Here is a 13723-nt window from a genome sequence, read left to right on the forward strand (position 1 = left end):
GTCCACAAGGTAAGAAGGCGGCCCCTGCGTAAACTTTTCAGGGACGTGCACGTGAGAGGATGGCTGGCCCCTGGCGCTGGGCATGCTGCTTAAGGGGCCAAGATTTCCCTCCACCTGCCCTGCTAGGAGCCCGGGAAACATCAGACGCAGCTTCCTGTCCCGGTGTACTTAGAGCGCATGGAGGTAACTGTCAATTTTCGAGTGGACATCAGCCTCATCCACGAGACAAAATGTTTAGTTTTAAGGGAAAATGTTAACATGTTTAGAAGACTATGAGAAGTGTCACTGATGCACCCGTGATTTAGCAATTCTGACTCAAGGGTGGAAGGGGTCCGCACCCTCCGACACCGCGTCCGGGACCAGACCGCGCGGCGCGCGCGGCAGCACAGGGGCCCGGCCGCCTCCTCGCAGCGCCCTGCGTGTGCCCCGCGTGTGCCCGGCTCCGTGCACACGGCCGATCGGCGAGCGCCGCTGAGCCCACGCGCGCGGCTGGCAGGGACTGCCGGGGCGGCCGGAGGGGGGCACCTGCCGGCAGCGACCCCGCCGCGGCCCCTGCGGCAAAGCCAACTCCGATTTAAACAAAAAAGCAAAAAGGAACAAAGCCCTAAGCCCTGGCCCCGCTCGCAGGCCCGCCGCCCGGGGGGCAGCCGCGCGCGCCAGCACGCCGAGCCCCGCGCCGCGGCCCCGGCCGGGGGGCGCGCGCCGACGGAGCCGCGGGAGGTGAGGGGGTGTCCCCGCGGGGTTGGGGGCCGCCCCGCCGCAGCCTGACGGCGCTGCGCGCCGCGGTTCCAGGTCGGTCACGGCCCCGAGGCCCGGCGCGTGTCGGCGGCCCGGGCGGGCTGGGCCCAGGCGGACGGGGCGGGGCGCGGCGCGGGGGGCGGCGGGGCGCCTGCCCGGCCGTGGGGAGAGGGGTGGGCGCGGGGCCGCCCGCACCGCCGGCCTGGGGCGGGAGGCGCTCTCCGGGGCTCGGCGGCGCGCATGGGGGGGTGGGGGTGGCGCAGGAGCGCTGCATCGCGGCCCGGCCCGCCGGGCAGGGGCAGGTGGCGGGCGCGGCCCGCGGCAGCAGCGGCGACACGGCCTGTCCGCGCCTCGGGGCGGGCGCGGTGCGCGGGCCGTTCCGCCCCGGCGGGTTTGCGGAGGGCCCACCTTCGCCCCTGCGGATTGCTCCGTGCTTCCGGGCCCTCGTTATTGAGCAGAGGTTAGGGCGGCCGCGCAGCAGGCGAAGCAGCGTCCTGCCAAAGCCACCCTGGCGGCTGAGCCCTTGAGTGACTGAGGCGGGTCCCCTGGCAGGAAGGGCAAGGTGGGCCCAGAGCCCTGAGCGGGGATGGAGTTGTCCCTCTTCCTCGCATTTGCCTCTTTCAGAATGTTTACTAACTCTAAACACAGGTCCCGATAAATTCTTTAAATACCGTAGGATAAATCTTTAAATTTCAGGCATAATATTTTAGGGAACATAGTATCAAGGGCGTGTAGCCATTACACACAGGTTCAGGCCTGGAAGGCTGTCTTAATCTCGTGACAATCAACCAGGCCTGGTGCTGGGAGGGGAGTTGGGTACCAGTGACAGCTGTGTAGGAGGAGACCAAGGTCGGAGGAGAAGACATTTAGTAGGGATCAAAAATTAACAGGTGGCTATTTGTTTATGATTCACATTTTCATAGCCACACTGTAATTTGATTTGAAATGAAGTGGGAGACAGTGGAGTCTGGTGGTTATCTCCCCAGGCAGACATAAAACAGGAGTGGCCTTTTGCATTCAAAGCTTGTTAGAATGGTTCTAGATAAAATTCACGGCTTCTCAAACCTCTATAACAAGCAACAAAAATGTATCTTCAGGTTGCTTGGTTTTCATTCTGTGGGCCTTTCTGTGTTGGCCTTTTCATTCTTCTGTAGTATACTTTGACCCGGCTATTGTGAGAACCAGAGTGAAGGGGGAAAAAAATCAGGCTTGGGAGAAAAATTAAAAAGTGAACATGATTCCTGTTTGTAGATGTGACATTTTGGCAGAGCAGATGTGTTTCACTGATAAGGACGATGCTAGAACTACTATAAAAATTGAAGACAAGTTGTGTCTTGTGAAATGGTGGCAATACAGTTATCACTTCAGGTATGATTTGCATGATATTCAAAAGAGGAAAAACGTTTTGCTTTTATGAGAGAAAATCCCACTCAAAATCCTACACTTGGCTGTGGTTTAAAGACTTGAATATTTGAGTAGCATTTTCACCTTGAGTACAGCATCTCATTCAAATGTGTTCTGTTTGCTTCTCTTTCCTGCATACATTGTGTGTGTGTGTGTGTGTGTGTGTGTGTGTGCATGAGTGCACACCTGGGCACACATGTATATATTTGTATTTATCAGTGATACTGAGATCATTTCAGTATTATCATGGCCATATAAACTTATTGCTGGGCAAGAGTCACATATGGATTTTCAAGTTGGTAAAGAAAAAAAAATAATGTCTACCTGCAACATTATATCCTAATTATAAGCCAGGCATGGTGCCAGGAGCTAGAGGTTCAGTGAGGAAAAGAGGTAGACCCCGACCTGTCAGATCTGTCAGGGAAAACAAGCATATAATAAGGTGAACAGACAGTGAGATGTCCTACTTTCTAGTTTTGGTTTGGGAACTATACCCTTGGGCTTAAAAAATTATGAATTGCCCCTTCTCCCAAAATGGTATCAGTGTTTGAGAGCTTGACTGCCTCAAGGACTTGTGCAAGTTTTTAGGCCTCCAAAATGTTTGTGTGCAAACATTAAATTTTTTAAATTTAACCTTTGAATTTTAAAATACTCAGGCATGATAGAAATAATAGAGGTGACAGAGAAAAGGGCATAAACACCCTCAGTTCCAACAATTTAACTCGAATGACTGTAACATCTGTGTATGGACTGTTAGTCTACAGACTACAGGACTTTGTGTAGTTTAATTATGGTGTTGTACAATTTTTAGACTAGTTTTCATGATAAATTGCAAACAATTATATTCCAGGAAAAATAGATGATCTAAATTATTATGGAGGTATATATTATATATTATGTATATACAATTATTATGAATATGTGATATATATTATGGGCATATACAGTCTTCAAATTGGTTTTCTAAAGATTATAATTTTGAATAAGATGCTTCATATGCTTTCTGAAGTAAGGCTGCCTTTTTCTTTTAGTATTTGTGAGTCACTATCCCTCTACTACAGGAATAAAAATAGATAAAATAGTACTTGGATTTATGACTTTGGCAGTATATAAAGGCTTGACCTTTAACAAATGCATCAGAAATTTAGATAAAATACACTTCTTAGAATAAAACCAAATAGACATGTTATAAAAGCAGTAGGCTGAGGTTAAAAAAACAGTATGTAAATGCAGGATCTTTTAGGAAAATGATTTTTGAGGTCAGAAGTTTAATTCTGCTTTTTGCTTTCCTATTCAGACTTCAAATGAGTGATTGAGGAATTTATGTAGCAGGAAACTTGTACCCCCTGGGTACAGGGAGAAACTGGTTTGCTCCTACGGGTAGACTCCCAGGCATTTTTGGTAGATTCAGCACAGATGGAATTGGATTGAGGGGACTAACTGGTCTAAACTAAGCCTCAGGCCACAATTTCCTTTCTTGAAAGTTGGTCAAAACATGAGAAACAAATCTCTGGGCAGAAACCCTTAAGTGAAGGGGTGCAGGCTAATGTTGGGAGATGTTGGTAAGGCAGGATGATTTGAATTTTGAAGCAGTTTCTCTTTGAGAACCCCTCCCCCCCACCTGCAAGCTAGGCCATGCAGATGGAATGTGCTCCCAAGATAGGGACTGACCCTCCCCAAGCCCCCAACCCCCCTGCTAGGGGCAAGAGGGGGGCTTCCAGGGTGGGTGGTGGAGGAGAATTAGGAAACTAAAGGTAAGAACCTGGCAGCTCAAGGAAGCACTTCTGCGGAGACTTATTTCCAGTTATGCGGAGGAAAGATGAAAAGAGGACCTTGCTTGGGGCAGGATGATCTGGGTGGGAGACAGCAGCTCCCAGAGACACACAGAGCTGCGCTCCTTCCATAGATCAGAGCGCACGGACCACAAGCCATGTTCTAAGTGAAAAATGATCATTGTTTTCTTTTGTATAGACAGAAAAAATTAATAGAAAGTAGCCAAGATCTAGATACAGCCTGGTGACCACTTTGAATTTGAAAAATTAAGAAAAGGAAAATATCCCATCAGTATTCCAGTCAAATTAAAAAGAATTTTTACAGGGACCTTAAAGTAATAAAAGTTACTCTCCTAAACAGATTTATAATTACAAGCCTTCTCTCTATACCGAGTATCAGAGCATTATGTCCATAGCACAAAGTATTCTTACATGTGTTTATTTTTGGAGACAAGGCCCATAGATGCAGTGCTTCCTCGAAGGGTTCTGTGATCCACAATGGGGTAACGGCTCAACATTTCAGCTTAGGAAGTAAAGAAAACAAAACAACTAGAGAGGAAAACAAAGAGAGTAGTATTTAAAAACATGAGTAAATTCCTTATAAAATAGGAACGCTTTCGATCTGATAGAAAATACTAGGAGTCACAGCAATCCAGTCTTGAAGGCGTATTAATCTATAGCCCGCTATAGGATGTATTGGCATGCCAGGAACTGAGAAGGAGGCCAGAATGGGGAGAAAAATAAGAATGGGGAGTAAGTAAGAAATTGGGAATGCATTTGTAAGGATGAGTAACTGGAATCAGACTATCAGAATGGAAATGGACAGGCAGAGGGTAGCAATTGCTCCACGGAACAAATGCCAACAGAGCTCGGTGATCAAACCAACAGGAGGAAAGAGAGACACGTGTGAAAAATAAATCTGGGATTTCAAACTTAGGTGATTGTGGGTATTTTTGTTGGTGTCCGTTATGCCTAGATAAGACACCTTACTTACCTTTCAGTTAACCCTTTGCTTCATTGTTTGTCTTCTGTTCCTTATTATTATGAAATCCACAGAAGATCAGCTTCAGGTATCACTTCTGAAATAGATGAAGGATTTTTTAAAATTACTTATTTCTAAAAAATATAAACTATGGAAGCCCATATCAGACAACCTATAAATTTATATTAGACATGACACACGTCAGTGGTGGCTTAAATACTATTGAATATATGTTACAAAATTTGATGTTAAAAAAAAATCCGAGATAATGTAAAAGCTGAGATCTTTGAAGTATGGAAACTTCCTTTACTATTTATGCCAAGACCTAAAGCATGGAGTAAGGTAAATATTATACATAAGGGATTTAAATTTTCAGAAATAGAACTTGTTGGAGTTGTACACACCTTTTCTTGAATTATTCTTTCATATCCCTCAATTCAATATGTCAATACTTTATAGAGGAAAAAATATTAAACTCTGGGGTGCCTCAAAACAATTTCCTACTTTTTATTAAGTAAAAAATTAAAGCAAATTGAAAACCTAACTAGTTGAACTAGACAATTTGTTTTTGTCTCCTTCCATTCCAGAAATGAATAGCCATTTTAAGGATATAATCTAGACCAGAAAAGTGTAGCAGAAGTGCCAAGAAAAAGCCAGATTTCTTAGTTATCTTCTTGTAAGATAAAAATTTATTCTTATATATAAAATATATTCCACATAGTTTCTTTCTGAGAAAATTCTGGAAGTCTCTGAGGAAAACTCAAGAATAGAATATACTGTATATACATAGACTTAAATAGTTTTTCATATAAATTAAAATTTTTGTCTCAGATTTCTATTTTGCCTGTGTTGTTTATCACTAGTCTCTTATTTTTGTCCCAACCAGTCTTGATTCTGTAAGGGTTAAAATGTTTTTCTTAGCATCAAGACCAGTGATCTGGTAACCTGAAAATAAAACTGCCAGTTATTTTACTAGCAAAAATGGATTTATTTGGGGATAACAGTTGGAGATAAGCAAGCTTCAGCAAAGCCATAGGCAAGTCTAGAGAATAAAGGACAGGACTCCTCATTTATAGAGGAAAGGGGCCATTTGGGAGGCTTTTCTAAGCAAAAAGTCCATTGGAGGAAATTGGAAGTCTCACATATGATGACTTCTCATTGGCTGAGTTGTGAGTGTCTCTCATTGGCTTGGCTGTTGCGGGGCTTGGCTTCCTCCTGTTGGGTAGTAAAGTAGCTAAAATAATAGGACCTGCAAGGTGCCCCCCTCTTCCTTCCAGTGGGTTCTGCAGTTGGTGAGGAGTGGTTGGCATGAGAGTGCCTCCCACTGGCTCCCAGTGCCATGTCAGCGAGGTTTCCCTTCATTAGTGTTCCCAGATCTCATCCCTAGTTGGTACCATAGGAGGCTGCAAAACCATCACAGGAGGGTTTTTCAAAAATACCATTTCCTTTACTCCACCCCAGAAGGTTCTGAGTTAGGATGCCTGAGGTGAAGGATGCCCAGGGTTGAGAATATTTAAAAACCTCCCTGAATGATTAAGATGTTAAGATGTTAAACAATCTTTGGGAACTATAGTCTTAAACCATTCACTCTCTTTGTCCACAGTTTGTGGATTCATATTGTAAAATCAACCACACACAAAAAAATAGATAGCTCCTTTTGATTTTTCATACTATTTAAGTCCAGTAAGGAAAAGTTTTGAGAATCGCTATTTTAAACCATCCATCTTCTTTATTCAACCTTTGCAGATTCATTACAAAATTAAGCAACCAGAACAGAAGTAGATAATCTCCTTTTCTGATTTTTCGTAATATTGAAATGATAGAGCAGTTTATCAGGATAAATTGTCTGTCATTGAACTATCAGCTGATGAAGACCCCTGAGCTATCGCCACTCCCTGGAGGTTGGGGAAGCCTTTTGGGGAGTGAGAAACGTGGCCTTCTTAGAAATCACATTGTCAACCTCTGGTGATTTTTCACTCATATTCTTTTCTTAAAAGTTTCTTACACCTACGCTGTACCCAGAATAACTCACAAAATTATAAATGGATATCCTTTCTAAACTTGGAGTGAATGGCAACGGCTCGTTAAAAGGATTGACTGAATTTTCTGAGTAGAGGCTGGAGAGAGACTGCTCAGCCTACGTGTGCAAGCCAGTTGCCTCAATTTGTCATCAATACCGTGATTTAGGGATGACTCCTAAAGTACAACTCCACTTCCTTCTGTACCACTGAGCTGGTTTAGTTTGGCATGCAGGGTGCAATAGCAGAAGGGTGCAGGGCATCATCATGTATCCAGAATTGCTTTACCAAATCCAGTAACTTTTAAAGGTCAAAGAAAATGCAGTTTTCACAATTAAAAATGAAACAGAATTCTTGGTAAGGTAATTAATGGCCAAGTGTTCTGAGGCATTTGTAGAAAGAGCCAGAAAAAAAAACACTGCTGCTTTTCTTTGGGGTTTAGGAAGCAGACTCAGTATAACAAGTGGGGAACCATATTCTGTTTTTAATCAGGGTTCTGTCAAAAGGAGAAAAGGAAGGAAGAGCGTGGTTTGGAGCTGACCCTGTGAAGTGTTTGGTTTCCTCTCTTGGGGTCCCATCTTGGGTGGCCCCTACAGTCCTGCCGAGTCTGGGCCAGGCATGTAATACTCTATTTTTGTAGGGTTACCTCCTGACTTAGTGAGGGCCAGGATGTAGAGAGTAAGCGCCCAGATGAGAGCACATTTGCAGAGAGAGAGGCAGAGAGGCTGCTGGGACCCCAGGGCTCAAATTTCAATGAAGTCTTAATTCTCCAACTAACAGGGTCTGCTCTGCTCTGTCATCAGGGCAGACATAGGACAGGCTGCTTTAAGAGAGAAAATGAACCAGCCACCTGCCTTTTTTCCAAGCAGAGGCCCAGTAAGAGGGAAAGATGCAGCTGGCCTGTTAAAGTTCATGGGCAAAGGGGACTGAGGAGAAGGAGACGCTTGCATGGGAGTGCCTGGGAGGTGGCCTGGCATTGCAGTTCTAGGGGAAGCCAGGCCCTAATTCAGTTTCACTGTTTAGACAGGGAGAAGCAAGAGTGGGAGACTCCCTGCCTCTGATCTCTGGGGAAGAAGATTCTGTTTGCGAAGCCCTGGAAAGGTCAGATGGAACGACATGGACAGCTGAGCATCATGGGAGTAAAGACCAGAAAGGGACCTCAGGCAGGACACATCCCTTCTCTAGATCTCAGTTTCAGCTTTAAAATAGGAACAATAGAACATCTGCCTCACTGGGCCGTGGTGAGAAGCACCTGAGATAATCCACACGCAACTCTTACCTCAGGCATCAAAAACCCTCAGCAAATGTTAGGTGTGATTTGTTCAAGCTTAAAAATTAATCATTTTTACATTTTACTTCTTGTAAAGGAATCACAAATGAAATTCATCATTGTTGCAAAACTGAAATTTTTAGAAAATCACTTGAAATTGAAAACAAATTCTCTGTCCTTCTCTCCCCCTGACCCCCCCATACACACTTCCATTCCCCCAAGGAAACACACTCCCGGGGATTCTAAACTTGCTTCCAACTCATGTGAATCTGGGCAAGTTTGCCTCAGACTTTTAATCTGTTGAGTAAGGATAATGCTAAGAACATCTTTATAGAGGTATTAAGGCCTTCGAACAGGGCCAGGCACAGAGCCAGTTTTCAATAAATGTTTGCTTTCCAGTGGGGGAAAAGAAAGAATATGTAATGTTTAAGCTCGAGTCTCTTATAGAACTATGTATAGTATTTTGGGACCATAACCCTACTCTGAGAACTGATAAAATGCATATTAGAGCAGCTTCAAGAGCATGTTATTCACGTCATCATTGGAAATCTCTTGGGATGTAATCTGTTGCAAACTGCCTGACAGTGGAGAAGTCCTTTCTGCAAACTCCATGGTATTCTTTCTCTCTGAGAATACACAGAGAGCAGTTTTCCTCCTCTCTGGATAGCCCAACCCATTATTATTGGACACATTTAGAATAAACAGTTCTTTTCGTTGAACAAACAGGTGCCTCTTGCTAACTTTCTTCCATTTAGTCTAGATTTTCCTTGCTGTAAGAATGAATACTACGAAACAAAGTCCCAAGCGTGACTATGTCCTGAGCTGTAGATTTGCAGTATGACCAAAGGACTTGTCATAAATCCCTTCTTTCTGCTCTGATACATTCTCTGAAGAAAAACATGTGCCCTTTTGCTCATGAATCATAGGTGAGAGGAATTTTCTAGTTTTCACAGTCCCAACATGGGACAAAAGAAACACTAGGAAATTAAGAAATCTGTCATCTTTAGGAAATTAGAACAGCTGTCTCTTTGCTTCTAAGATTATTAGATGGGATTTAGAAATTGCTCTTTTTCTAATTTTTTTCAAAATTTAGAGAAAAGATAATAAAAGCATAATAAGATATTTCTAGGATTCCCCCTTAAGGTAAAAGGCTGAATAAATGAATAATGACTTCAGAAACCTGAAAGTGACATTTAGATAGGCTTGATGAGAAATCTGATGATTTCTTGGTAGAAAAAATAGACATTTTTATAAATGTGTGGCTGGGAAAACTACAATGAATTCAATAGTCAAAATGAATTCAGTTGTAAGAGATGAGAAATGTCTGTACTATTTTCCCAAACAATACCTGATTCGAACAGAGTTTATACTCACCAGGTTGTATGATTAGAAAATGTTGAATAAGTAGTTTTCTTTATATTACCTGTCAATTTTATAATATACTTAATTTTTAACTTAATAGCCCTGTAACACACATTGACTTGGTTCATTTCCTGGCTGTTCTCTATACCTAAGTTTCCTCATCTAAAACGGTTTTCGAAGAACTGAATGACAGGTGTAGGACAAGGCTGGCACGTGCTAAGCCCTCAGGAAGCATTGGTATTGGAAGGAATCTGTTCACAGGACAGTCAGCAGAATCTGGGAGGAAATCAACTGATGACCTCACTGTTTCAACGCGGGAACATCCCCATCTCCTGAAGTAGTTCATCACATTTTGGTGAGGTATTTTTGGTAGGTGTGTGGTTTGTTTTTGAGGATTGTTCTCCTTTTTATAAAGCACATGGACTAGGGAATATGTATTCACTTTTACATCAAAGTCTGTCTCTCACACTTTCCCTTAAATGGTTTTGATGATTAAGACCAAGGGCAGTTATGGAGCCCCAGTCAACAGGAGAGAGCAGGGCCCCTGGAGCCCTCTGTGGGAGAGCCACGGGCCAGCTGCGGGGGCTGCAGGGGTGGGCCCCCGGAGAGGTGTGGGTGTGCCAGGATGGCACAGATCCTGGTCCTCAGTGCCCGGAGCAGAGAAGGAAGATGCTTTCTCTGGGCCTGAGGAACTAGGAGAGGGGCTCCCGCCATTCCAGATGGAGTGAGAGGTCACTCAGCTGAGCAGGGAGAGGTGCAGTCAGCCGTCTCCCCTGGGCCCTGGGAGGAGGCAGCAGCTTACTTTTTGGATAACATAAAATAAAAATAGCGTTTTTCCCCCTAATTTGAAACAGTAGCTTACCCTGCATGATTCTGTATTAATTTGTTCTGGATGGACACATCTTCCATCGGGAAGGAAATTTGTCCAGACAAAGTGGACTGTCTAACTTTGCAAAAACAATAACATTTGGCAATTCCAGCCTCAGAAATCGGCATCCCCTTTCATCTTCAAATTGTTATTTTGATGTGCTGAAGTACAATGGAAGACTTACATAGGCACATGGACCAGACAGGAAACTCTTGTTCAAACATAGGTATCAGTGGCTTGTTGTTTGGGGTTCTGCAGCCATTATAAAATAGGAGAAATGAAAATACTTGAAATAAGAATGAAGATTGTAATGCTCAGATAAAAAAAATCTGTAACGTCCAATTCAGTTTTCTACCAAAGTATGGGCTCGATACCTTTCTCAGCTACAAATTCAACACCGGTACCTAGTCTAGAAGGATGTGCTTGTATCTGTTTACCTGGTAAGGCCTTGCACATAATATATAGGAATGCAAATGAGTTTAGGAGACAATAAAGACAAGGAAGGGCAGATGTTTGAAGGTGGTATTTATTTGCAGTTCAGATGTTCTGGGCATGTTTATTTATTGACAGAGAATGAGGTTCACAGGATACTGCTAGATGAAAAAAGAGCTGGTTACCAAACAGTGCTTAGGCAGCCATTTAAAAATACATAAATGCATGGGAAAATGCATATGTAAAAGAATATACTCAAAAGTACAATCCATCCACATCTCGTTGGCTGTCCCAGCGAAAGGAAATTTTATGAGGGGAGAGATCCTATCTGATTACTGTCTGTCTGAGCACTTTGCCCAGTGGTTGGCACAATGTAGGCCCTTAACAAAAACTTTGCAAAAACGATTGAGGTCCTAGAAGTGAAATTCCTGACAGATTTCACTTTATTTTTATATATCTTTTTCTAATTTTTCTGCAACAAACCTAGATTGCTTGTGTAATGAAAAAAATTATTTTCTTCTCATTTGATTTAAAGTGTAGGTGTCGAGGTCTAGAAAAGGATCAATTAGGCAGCTGCCATGATTCTCCTCAGGTCTGATAGCATAGGTACAGAAGCATATTGGGAATCACTTGTACAGTATCCCTTCCCAGGGAGGTAGTGTGGAGCTGGCCATAAATAGTGGAAGGAATAGAACCTTTAGCTGGAGGTTGAAAAATGAGTGCACAGTGGTCAAAGGCTCCCCTTGGATCGACCAGCTTCTATACCTTTAAATTAAGCAGGTCATCTGGCATGTCAGGTACAGAGGGCACTCAGGAATTTGAGGAGGAAGGACACCAAGTACCTTTTGTTAATGCTAAATCCACACCACCTAACACAATGACCAGGATAATTCTTTTTTTTTTTTTTTAATGAATGCATTTATGAAGCATGAATGAAAGAGACTGCTTGGCCAGCAATGAAGGCTGCTCTTACAAAGACACAGAAGGTGAAGTGTGGGGTGAGACTTCTGAGGGATCTAATTGAACAGTTAGTTTTCCTAATTTCCTTTCCAAACTATGATAGGGATCCTAAGCTAGGAGATCAAAACCCCTAGTGAAATGTGTGTGGATCTTGAATAAGATGGTAGACAAAGAATTCCACTTGAACTTGAAAAGGCCCCAGAGTTCGTGCACTTCAGTAACGAGAATAGTTGCCTTTGACATATTGCCAATTGTAAGGATTCCAAATGATTGTATCAGTGACTTCTATCTTCTCCTGGGACTTTTTAGAAAAGGTTCCTTGAGTCTATTAGAATGGTATGTTTCCTTTATTTACACTTTTATTCCCAAACACTAAATCTGTCCGTTATAACAAAGAAGTCACACACAGAGACAAAACCTTTTTATGAATTAAGGGCTAGGGAGGACTGATGTGGGATTGGCAGCAGGCGACAAATAGGACACAGCTGGATAAAGGGGCTAAAGTAGTGGAGAACAGGCGGAGGGTGGGGGTAATGGTATGTTTAGCCCAGTCAGGTGGAGCGTGTGCATATGAGTCTGAAAGGAAGTGCAGGTACCAATCACAGGAACTGTGGCCTTTCCACAGAAGGTTAAATACAGCAGGCAGTTTGTAAGCTCCACCATTGCCTGTCTGTTCCCTGCTCCACCACCAGCACACACTGCAGGACCAGACACCACAGTCTGATATTTTCTGGTGAATGAATGAATGAGAAACAAGAGGATGAGCAGCGGTTTTCTGGGTTACAGGAGAGACCACATCAGTGTGTTGAGAGCTGACTTCTGATGGAAGGATGGGACGTATTGAAAAGGTTAATGTTTGTGACAGTGCACACCTGAGGTCCCATGTCTTAGAAAGGGCTCTGGTAGTGGGGAGAAAGTGAAAGAGTCCTTGTCCGTGAATGGAGTTAGATCGAGGGAAGAAGTCCCTGCGAAAATCTGCCAGAAGACACTCTGTGAGTCCTTCTGCACACATGGCGACCTGCAAAGCTCAGGCCCGTAGGTCTGGGAACTGAGAGGAAGGGCCAGGCAGAAGTGTGTTTGACTGATGTCTGTCTGTCTCTCCTGTTGGTTTTCAAGCAATGCTGGCGTTGGGATGGCCCATATATGAGGGAGAAGCAGCACAGATGCAGCCTCAGTAACAGTAGCCGGATGCGGGCAGATGGTGGTGGAAATGCTAAGAACAGATGCTCATTGGAGGGGTTAAGTATAGATGACAAACACACAGGACAGCAGGCAAAGGACATGCTGTAAACCACAAATTAGAAGATAGAAGATTGAAAAGACTTAATGCAAACCCAAGAGAGTTACGAGGGGAAGGAGTGTCCTGTCATGTTTGTTGCAAGCACCTTACAGTTGAAGAAAACCAAGTATATTAATTTTAATTTGATCAAGAAAGGGCTGGCATGACCTAAGGAAACTGTTTGCCAATAGAAGTAAAATATTACTATCACAAAATACAAAATGGGATTTTAACCATTTACAGGAGAGCAGTGAACCGAAGTACCTTTCCTGCCTGAATTGTCTTAGCTGTTTCTGAGTGAAAGATTTATCAATGAATATATTGTAACTCTTCAGCCTCCTCCCACTACGGAACTATTTAAATACCAACTTCTTTTAGTAAGTGCAAAAATATTACTTTTCAACCTTAGTGCACTGCCTTATGATGGAAACTTCTGTAAACAGAAAAAAATGTATTGGGTAATAAATGCATAATAGTGATAAGGCTAAGATACACAGAAAACAATTTCCTATCGAAATAATATGCTTACCTAGGATACATAAATATCCCTTCTGGTCTTTATCAGGGGAATAATAGGTTTGCTGAACTTAAGTACATTGATTCAACATGAATGAATGGTGTAAAACCATATTTCTATG

At 43.2% G+C, this 13723-nt stretch overlaps 1 protein-coding gene across 5 annotated transcripts in view; it reads left to right on the forward strand.

Annotated features, from left to right (window-relative positions):
• NALCN (sodium leak channel, non-selective) overlaps positions 1 to 13723 on the forward strand; it is a 281692-nt gene continuing 267969 nt past the window's right edge. For 2 of the 5 annotated variants that reach the window (XM_073212395.1, XM_073212394.1), the window contains exon 1: positions 1 to 183. In XM_073212395.1, the coding sequence (XP_073068496.1) occupies positions 178 to 183 (6 nt within the window). In that variant the 5' untranslated portion in view covers positions 1 to 177. Of the gene's footprint in view, positions 184 to 366; positions 793 to 13723 lie in introns of those variants that run through there. The other 3 variants (XM_073212391.1, XM_073212393.1, XM_073212392.1) reach the window with 3 other exon arrangements.

Source organism: Manis javanica, chromosome 9 (genome assembly GCF_040802235.1).
Source record: "Manis javanica isolate MJ-LG chromosome 9, MJ_LKY, whole genome shotgun sequence".
Lineage (NCBI taxonomy): Eukaryota > Metazoa > Chordata > Mammalia > Pholidota > Manidae > Manis > Manis javanica.